Source organism: Vulpes vulpes, chromosome 1 (genome assembly GCF_048418805.1).
Source record: "Vulpes vulpes isolate BD-2025 chromosome 1, VulVul3, whole genome shotgun sequence".
NCBI lineage: Eukaryota > Metazoa > Chordata > Mammalia > Carnivora > Canidae > Vulpes > Vulpes vulpes.
The window spans coordinates 81,043,009-81,052,857 of NC_132780.1; the positions used below are offsets into that span (position 1 = coordinate 81,043,009).

At 51.1% G+C, this 9,849-nt stretch overlaps 1 protein-coding gene across 1 annotated transcript; it reads right to left on the reverse strand.

Moving 5' to 3' along the window:
- Positions 1-968: 968 nt before the first annotated feature.
- On the reverse strand, positions 969-8,643 carry LOC112919519 (UL16-binding protein 1-like). Its single transcript, XM_072718794.1, has 5 exons — positions 8,252-8,643; positions 4,179-4,442; positions 3,669-3,944; positions 2,856-2,988; positions 969-1,604 (listed from the first exon to the last, which is right to left on the reverse strand). Exons 1-4 carry the CDS (start codon positions 8,595-8,597, stop codon positions 2,864-2,866), a joined length of 1,011 nt encoding a protein of 336 aa, XP_072574895.1. The 5' UTR covers positions 8,598-8,643; the 3' UTR covers positions 969-1,604; positions 2,856-2,863.
- Between the last annotated feature and the right edge of the window lie 1,206 nt (positions 8,644-9,849).

The following is a 9,849-nucleotide window of genomic DNA, read 5'->3' on the forward strand; positions in this document are numbered from 1 at the left end:
GGTGCATTCTAATATGAAATGAAAGAGATGGTTAAAAACTAGATATTAAATATCTAAACCTTGACTCATCCTGTGAAGTACATTTGCTGGAAAAGAACAAAGGTCCAATTTTGCAGTAAAACCTTTGATGTGACAAAGAAACATAAAGACAAGATAATGTGAGGTTAACAGAATCTCTGTAAAATACACATCTTTACATGTGTAAATCTACATTTTGGACAAGAAGAGGGATTTTTCTCCTAGAAAAGGAAGCTGTTGTTGGCTTCTATCTCAGAAGTCTTTGGAGATTTTTAAATGATTTTTCATTCTTCTAAGGAAGGATCACACTGTACATTTGCTAACTCTATGAATGCATGCTTGGGTTTATTGAAAGGTTGGAAAAGGGAAACAAAACAGGTAGCTTCAAGTCCAGTTGGAACCCTGTTCACCTCCTTCAGATGAGAGAGGCTGCTATATTGCAAATAACTTCATTCTTTTTTTGGACTCTTACATATACTTGAGACTTGGTTTTCCATGCTGCGAAGACAGGAACAAAGGTGGCTTAAGTGGTTTTTCTGTCCAGAAAATATGGCAGATCCTCTAGTATGACCTGCCTTCAACTTTGGGCATGGAAGAATGGGTGTGTGTGTGGGGGGGGGGGGGGTGGTTCCCAGAGAAAAAGAAGCAAAAATGCCTTATGCAGCTCCTTATGCAGCTCCTTCTGACTTTATGGCATTTTATATTCTGTAGCTCCAGTTTTCTAAAAACATAACATTTTTCCTTTGACCCAAGATGGGCACTTGGATGTTTGGTTTATTTTTCCAAGTAAGGTGTAATGTTAGGCTATAAAGGCTGGGACTCAGGTAACTTTCCCCAGTTGGAACTAAACTTTCTCATCAAAGAGTGGACTTCATTCGCAATGTTCCCAAATTTGTGGTTGATTTAGAAGAAACTCAGGGTCTAGAAAAAACCTCGAACAAGAAAAATAGTTCAATAAAATATGGATTTTATTTCTTCCCCTTAAAAAAAATACTATGTACAAGAACAATGTCACCATACAGAGGAGATTCTGATATTGCACAAGCAAAGGACAAGATGAAGAACATTCTTTTTGTTGAGATTTCTTGATAATACCTTTAGATATTTCCATTCAAAGATTCTATAACGGGATCCCTGGGTGGCGCAGCGGTTTGGCGCCTGCCTTTGGCCCAGGGCGTGATCCTGGAGACCCAGGATCGAGTCCCACGTCGGGCTCCCTGCACAGAGCCTGCTTCTCCGCCTCTCTGTCTCTCTGTGTGTGTGTGTGTGACTGTCATAAATAAACAAATATTAAAAAAAAAAAAAAAAGACTCTATAACTTAGCATCAAGAAAAATGGCAGGGAAAAAAAAAAATGGCAGGAATTTGCCAAGGCAAAGTGCTGAACAGGAAAGGCACTGAATGTAGGAAGGGACACAGAATGTCCAAGGGCTGCACCATGTGGTCTGGTTCGAGGTCTCTGGAATGTAAGGCCACGAGGTCTAGTGGTCTAAAATTGAACAGCAGCTCATCCAAAGGCAGCCTGCACAAAGGCAGGGTTGCGCAGCTGGACCCTACTCTCCTGGGCTCCTTGGTAGCTTCGCCAGCCTGGAGAAAGAACAGGTTTGTCTCAGTGGCTGAGGAAATCCTCAGTTGGTAATCCCGGGGCTGCCCTCTGCCAGCACTCCTACCCGAGCCCAGCCCGAGCCCAGCCCTCGCCAAGCGGCAGGCACTTGAACCCAGTCATCTCCCCAGCCCTGGGCCCGGCCACCTTCACAAACCTCCTCCCTCCTAAAGCAAATCACTGAGTCAGCCCAGGCCATGTTACCAATGGTCTGAGCTCAGGGCTAAAGTGAGGCATAGATCTATCTGCTCCCTTGACTCAGGTTCTAATTCTCCCTCTCCTGGCAGGCCCTCAGGGACCTGCTGCGGCATCTGACAGGAGGCAAGGACCTACACTTGACAACTGTAACCTTGGGGAATGCTGCAGGCACAGATCCTTCCTTTCCTGCCCTCCCACGTCCTGGCCAGCAGCACACGGAGCGCTGGGCATGATGATCCCTTCCCCCACCCCATCCATTCCTGGTGCTGCTCAACTGTGAGCACATGCAGAGCCTCAGTTCCCCCATCTCCCAGGTCAGCTCTGCTCAAAGCAGGGGCTGCTCAGTGGCTCAGGATCTGAGGTCCTCGGGAAGCCGGCTGCCAGGCACTACACCAACCTGAGCCAGAATTCCTACCCGTGCATGCAGAACTGGCCCCCTTCTAGTCTTGTCCTCCTCAGTCTCTACAGCTCACCCTTGCTTTCCATGCAAAAACCTGAGCCCCATTCTGGGGGGGACATAGCACTACTCTCTGGCACTTAGAGCTGCTCTGCAGAGGCCTTCCCACTCCCTCTTGCTGGGCTTAGACTCTGGACCCTCTCTTTGGAAGCCCCTGAATGGAGTCCTCTCCCCCTTGAGACATCACAAGGAGCCTGCAGGCTGCTGTCATTCAAAGGTGAATACCGCCTGGGTTGTGGGTCCCTCCTGTCCCACACCACCCTCTCTGGGCCCAGATTGACTCTCCATAGAGACTCAGGTCTGCCCAGGCCCAGCTTGGTCAATCCCCTTAGTATCCCCAGGCCTTAAATTTTGGGGGGCCCCTCTCTCTTTCCAGGTACCTGAACCATGAGCGTGTGTCAGCACTCAGGGCTGAGCATATCCAGGTTATTGCTAACAAGTGATGTGAGACCTCTTTCACTTGGTCTCGTTGCTCTGTGAGAAGGTTCGGCGAGTGAGCAGGTGCAGCCTGGGGATTCCCGTCCCTGTCCCCGCCCCAGGCCATGGGGCCCTCCCTTCCCTCCCATTGTGCTGCCGGTACCTGTCCCTTTAAAGGACCCCGACATGGATGCCAAGGAGGATGGCACAGTAGAGGAACAGGAGGAAGATCCAGGTGCTGGGTGTGCTGCCTGAGGCCCCAGATCGGGCCATGTCTTGAGGCCTGCTTTGTGGCACTGAAATGAAAACACAAGAGTGAGAGCCCCAGTCCGGTACCCAGACTGGGAGAAGCTTCCTCAGTGCCCGCAGCCCCACGGCCATCCTACCAGGCAGACAGTGTCTATCATCCCACTGTGGCAGCTGGGGTGATAAGTCCTGATGTCTGGAGGGAGGGAAGGGACACATCCTGTCCCCTAGGGGCTCCTATAGCCTTAGGGGAAACAGGGGTGGCCATATAAGTTGTTCCATTGTGACAGGACCAGAAGTGCTGGAGGATGAGGATGCTGACAGCGACCACCTCTCAGGAGCTGACAGCCCAGGTGGCACTAACAGACTTCCAGCAATGCCCCAGGTGACGAGAAAAGATCAGTGATTCTCAGAAAAGGGAACAGTAAGAAGACAATCTCTGGAGCCAGACTGACACCCCCTTGTTTGAGGCCAGCAGGAAATCTAAGAAATACCAGAGGAGTACAGGTGGGTACAGCCAGGAGGTGATTCCAGGAGAGGAGAAGGGAAAGGAAGGATGCTAGAACAGACCTGGGGCCATTATTCCACCAAGAAAAGTCACCATGGATGGATTAATCTCTCTCTCTTCCTTTCTCTCTCTCTCTCTCTCTCACTCACACACAGGCACACTGAGTGGGGTAGGTCAAACCCGTTTCAAGAGAACACCATTCCATCCAATCTTCTGAGTTACCTGTTGTCTCCAGCTTCTCATCCCAGTGGTTCATTACGTATTCCATCCAGCTCTTACAATCTCCTTTCGAGACCTTCATGAGGAAGTTGGTCACATCTCTGTCACTGTCCAATGTTCCCTGAAACTGTCGGCCTGCAGGTTGAACCACTGTCCAGTTTCCATTCTCGGAGTCAAAGTGATGGGTTACCTGCCCATTAAAGGTAAACTTCCAGGATGCACTGGTGTATCTGCTGGCCCCACGAACACACTTCATCTCACCATGCAGGTCGAGAGAACCTACCCCGCCCCGCCACAGGAAAGAAGTCAGCCTCTGGTCTTAAACAATCCTTTCTTTGCACCTGTGCTTTCCTCTCCTCAGTTCCCCTCCAATCCTCCCAGTCCTATTCTGTTCTCCTTGTCTGCCTGGCTGTTGGGCTGCTCGTGTAGGCCCAACTTCCAAGGTTTCCACGAACACCATAGCTCCCTGGGCCTACCAAACTGCTCTGCTTCCATCCTGGGCCTTTCACTTACCATTCTTAGGGTAAATCTCTGCTTTGATGTCACGCACTTTCTTTTGGAGCTCTTCCATCAGGTCGTTCAGAGTTTCTTTCTGTGTCTCCCTAAACCCTGTATCATTCATCCTCATCCTCATAGGACCAACAAGTGTGATCTCCTTGCTCTGACAGTTGTAGGAAAGAAACAGGTTTCTTTTGACGTAGCCTCGAACCTCACACCATGGTTGTTCAGCACTGGACTGAGGTTTGATGGAGAATTCACAAAAAAGAGAAGTAGCATCTGTGAAGTAAAAACGCAGGTAGTATTGGGAGTTGGAAGAGGAGAGTGGCAGGACCTCTGTCCCATCCATGCGTCAGCATAGCATCATCTCTGTAGCGCTGGGCTGTCAAGGCACGGCCTGCCCCTGCAAAACCGCACCTTCTTTGATAAGTGAGAGGTCACGATGATGGGTCACAGGATTTACTACAGCTGTGGAGATGGTGACCATCTGCCATTACGATTGACCTGGAAGCTTTAAAAAAAGGTTGTCCTCACTGCACAGTCTCGAATATCAGGAATTGCCAAGGAAGACAGCAGAAGAAAGGATTAAAAGGTCCAGAGACATGCATATGACAGATAACATATGGTAAGAGATACCAAAAACAAAACTAAAAATATATCCACCAACTATACTCATGGACAGGTCTGAAAGACTTTCTATATTAAACTCATAAAGAATGCATGGTGAGACAGGCACCAGCATTGTCAAGGAGCTCAGTTATGGTTGTAGTTGATGGCCAAGTTTGGCAGTAGGAGACGGTTTTGCAGAGATAGATGCCCAGTAGCATGTATTTGGGGAGATAAATCCTGAAATAAGAGATTTGGGATACAGGTGCTCAAGTGTCAGAGCAGGGAGACAGCAATGATTGAAATGACCCTAGAGGGTGGAATGCCAGCCCTGGCCCTGCCCCACAAACTGCTCTCCATCCCTTTGACTCAAAGAACACTGTGACTGGAGAGGCAAAATAGCTGGACAGCCAATCCAGGGGCCACTGGATTTCATAAAAACAAAGACCAAGCCCCAGAGGTCATGAGGATGAGGCTGAAGGCAGCTACCCAACAGCTAGTCTGGGTCTTTTGCCCAGGTTTCAGAGCTGAGCCACTTCTCAGAGCTGGAACCCTTTAGTAGAAGCAGAAGCCAGCGCCGATGAGTAGGGACCCTTCAGGTCTGCAGCTAGAGCAATGCTTCCTGCTCACCTTCCCCAAAAAGCCACGTGCTCGTTACAGGTGGGAAGCAGAGGCCATCCGGACATTCAGAGTGCGACCTAGTGTGTGAGTTGACATCATCATCAGGGATCCAAGTGTCAATATGGCCTCATGTAACTGCTGTAGTGCAGGGTAATGTGTGTGTTGTACATGGTGAGGGGTGAGGGTCAGGTCATGAAAACACAGGTGTCCCAGGTACGCTTCACTTGATGTCATTTGGTTCAAGTACCCACAGTGATTATTATTTGTAGCAGTAATGAGAAATCTTTGCAGTTGTTTGGGTTGAGGGCTGTGCAGTAGGGAATTTCAAGTACGAAATTCTTATGGTGTCTTCTCTTTTCTCCAAGTACAATGTAAAAGAGGGCCCTTTCCTGGATCAAATGACAGAGTTGAATATTGACCTTAAAAGCTGAGGATTCAAGGGTGTGAACCTGGTGCAGATTCTCTGCAGATATTAAATAGGGCATAGGCCTGTTGTAACTACTCATGTCTGCTGCCAGCAGGGAAGCAGCCATAGGCATACACGGGTGAGTGTGTGGCCTGGACCTGCTTCTTGGGCCACAGGACCCTGTAGACCCTGTGACACAGAGGTATTGTAGTAGCAAACATGCTAAGTGCAGTTTTACATCTTGATGCAAGGTCAGGAAGAGACCCCTAGTGATGGCAGCTGGGAATGACATTTAAAAGTGTGCAGGTGGCCAAGTTCAAAGAGGTTGTTGCCTGTGTTCTCTCCTCTAGGATTTTGATGGATTGTCTCACATTTAGATCTTTCATCCATTTTGAGTTTATCTCTGTGTATGTATGGCCACAGTGACTTCTTACAAGATACATCTATGAAGGCAAGGGAAACAAAAGCAAAAATGAACTACTGGGACTTAAGATAAAAATCTTCTGCACAGCAAGAGAAACAGTCAACAAAACTAAAAGACAACCTACAGAATGGGAGAAGATATTTGCAAATGACATATCAGATAAGGGGCTAGTATCCAAGATCTACAAAGAACTTATTAAACTCAACAGCAAAGGAACAATCCAATCATGAAATGGGCAAAAGACGAACAGAAATCTCAGAGGAAGACATAGACATGGCCAACAAGCACTGCTCCTTATCACTTCCCATCAGAGAAATACAAATCAAAACCACCATGAGATACCACCTCACCCCAGTGAGAATGGGGAAAATCAACAAGACAGGAAACCACAATGTTGGAGAGGATGTGGAGAAAGGGGAACTCTTGCACTGTTGGTGAGAATGTGAACTGGTGCAGCCCCTCTGGAAAACTGTGTGGAGGTTCCTCAAAGAGTTAAAAAAAGACCTGCCCTACGACCCAGCAATTGCACTGTTGGGGATTTACCCCAAAGATATAGATGCAGTGAAAGACATCTGCACCCCAATGTTTATAGCAGCAATGTCCAAAATAGCCAAACTGTGGAAGGAACCTCGGTGTTCATTGAAAGATGAATGGATAAAGAAGATGTGGTTTATGTATACATGGAATATTAATATTACTCAGCCATTAGAAACGACAAATACCCACCATTTGCTTCGACGTGCATGGAACTGGAGGGTATTATGCTGAGTGAAGTAAGTCAATCGGAGGAGAAACATTATATGGTCTCACTCATTCAGGGAATATAAAAAATAGTGAAAGGGGAAAGGAGAGAAAATGAGTGGGGAAATATCAGAGAGGGTGACAAAACATGAGAGACTCCTAACTCTGGGAAACGAACAAGGGGTAGTGGAAGGGGAGGTGGGCGGGGGGTGGGGTGACTGGGTGTCAGGCACTTGAGGGGCGCACCTGATGGGATGGGCACTGGGTGTCACACGATATGCTGAAAAATCAAACTCCAATTAAAAAAATTAAAATACAAAAGTTTGCAGGTGGAACGCCTGGGCTGCTCAGCGGTTGAGGGTCCGCTTTCGGCTCAGGGCGAGATCCTGGAGACCCGGGATCGAGTCCCCCACGTCGGGCTCCCTGCACGGAGCCTGCTTCTCTCTGCTGTGTCTCTGCCCCTCTCTCTCTGCGCTTCACATGAAAAACTAAGTAAAATCTTTAAAAAGTAAAAATGCAAGTTGGCAGGTACAGCCCAGGGACCTGCAGCGCGGAGGTCCGCGGTCCTGAGCTGGGACGTGGGGCTGGCGTGCGGCTGGTGAAGGAGCGCCAGGCGCGGCACATGCCTGGACGCGCTGCCAGAGTCGCCGGGAAGTCTAAGGGTGGCCAGGAGTGGGGACGGGGGCTCCCGAGACCTCGTCGGGGTGGCGCAGGGCCGGGGGGCTGAGTGGGGACCAGGCCCTGCGCCAGCGCCCGGTCCTGCCCCCAACTGGCGGCTCCGGGCTCGGGCTCGGCTCCCCGAGGGGCAGGAGGGGGCCCGGGGCGAGCGCGGACCCTCAGGGCCGGCCCTGCTCCCTCCCCCGGGCCTCGGGCGCCCAGAGCCTGGCCGGACTTGGCCGCCCGTCGCCTCTTTCAGGTCCCGGAGGGCGACGAGCGCCCGCGGCCGCCGCCGAGCCCGGGGTCCCTCCGACGGGCGGCTGCACCCCCCTCCCCTCCCCTCCCCTCCCCCGCCCCCGCCCCCTCCCCCGCCCCTTTCTCCTCCCCACGCCCCGCCCCCGCCCCTCCCCCACGCCCCTCCCCTCCCCTCCCCCACCCCCTCCCCCGCCCCTTTCTCCTCCCCACGCCCCTCCCCCGCCCCCTCCTCCTCCCCACGCCCCTCCCCCTCCCCACCCCCTCCTCCTCCCCACGCCCCGCCCCCTCCCCTCCCCCACCCCCCTCCCCTCCCCCACCCCCCCTCCCCTCCCCCACCCCCACCCCCCGCCCCAAGGTTCCCGAAACCCCGGGACTCACTTGTCGCCTGGCCTGACGCCCCCCGGGACCAGCACAGCAGGACCAGGAGCCCGAGGGGCACAAAGCGCGGCGGGATGCGGGGGGCCGCGGGCAGCGGCTTCCCGGGCGGGCGCCGGCGCACTCCCCGGCCGCGGCGGCGCGGGGCTCGGGGGCCGAGCGGGGCCGGGCTGCCCGCGGGCGCCCCAGGGCGTTGCGCCGGAGCGCAAGTCCTGCTCCTTGCAGGTTTCTCCGGGAGGGACTCGTACTCAGTGCTAAGGATTCTTCCAGTTGTCCATGCCCTGCTCGCGGAGGCCAGGCTGCCAGGGCAGGTCCGAGGGCGGGCGGCCGGGCTGCCGAAGGATCCCATCGACCCGCTGCCCACGGCGCGCTACGGGTTCTGCGGCGCGCAGCGGTGCCGAGTCCGGGCAGCACCCAGGGGAAATGGGCGGGGCCTCAGTCAGGTGACCCGGGGCCTGCGATCTGCCGCTCTCTAAAAAAAGGGCTTCGAATATTACTCAGCCATTAGAAAGGACAAAAACCATCTGCTTCGACGTGGGTGGAACTGGAGGGTATTATGCTGAGCGAAGTAAGCCACTCGGAGAAGGACAAACATTATATGGTCTCATTCATTTGGGGAAAATAAAAAATAGTGAAAGGGAATAAAGGGGAAAGGAGAGAAAATGAGTGGGAAATATCAGAAAGGGAGACAGAACATGAGAGACTCCTAACTCTGGGAAACGAACAAGGGGTGGTGGAAGGGGAGGTGGGGGTGACTGGGTGACAGGCACTGGGGTGGGCACTTGATGGGATGAGCACTGGGTGTTATTCTATATGTTGACAAATAGAACACCAATAAAAAATTTTTTTAAATTAAAAAGACAAAGGAAAATGAAAAAAGCGGGGGGGGGGGGGGGGGGGCTTAGAGGAATGACTCACCCTCCTATCTCAACTTTTAATGTTGTTCTGCAGTGAACCTAGAATACCCTGATTCTCTGGCCTTTTATTTTTAATCTTTACGTTTCATTTTCAGGGTGGGCTCTTGGAAGTGATTGTATGTGCACTGGATTATTTTTTAATCTAACTTGTGACTTTCAGTTCTTTAATTGGAGGGTTTTTTAGTACTTTATTGTGATCACTAATAAAGTAGGAGTTATCTCAGCCATCATAGTTTTCATGTAACATGCCTTAAAGATTCCCGCTCCATGTCTGCATTCCTTTTACTGTACTGAGTTTTGTTTTTTGGGTTTTTTTTTTTTTAAAGATTTTACTTATTTGTTCATGAGAGACACAGTGAGAGAGAGGTAGAGACATAGGCTGAGAGAGAAGCAGGCTCCATGCAGGGAGCCAGATGCCGGAGTCCATCCCGGCCCTGGATCCCAGGACTCCAGGATCAGGCCCTGGGCCAAAGTCAGGCGCTCAACTGCTGAGCCACCCAGGCGACCCTGGAGCCTCCATTTTATATTCCATTTCATTGAAAGTCTTTTTGAGTACAACTTGATTTGATTTCGGTTCTTTTATTTCCCCAGAAAGGAATTCTCTACTGTCTTCTATGCTCTTTTCAAGCCCAGATAATCTATTTATAATCATTAATCTGAACTCTAGTTTCAACACCTTACAAA

Excerpts from the sequence above, each read along its gene's own strand:
- LOC112919519 (XM_072718794.1), bottom strand. The coding sequence starts at position 8,597 with ATGGGATCCTTCGGCAGCCCGGCCGCCCGCCCTCGGACCTGCCCTGGC. Across the intron at positions 4,443-8,251 it reads GGCGTCAGGCCAGGCGACAA|ATGCTACTTCTCTTTTTTGT; the intron begins GTGAGTCCCGGG and ends TTTACTTCACAG. Across the intron at positions 2,989-3,668 it reads TGAGAAGCTGGAGACAACAG|TGCCACAAAGCAGGCCTCAA; the intron begins GTAACTCAGAAG and ends TTTTCATTTCAG.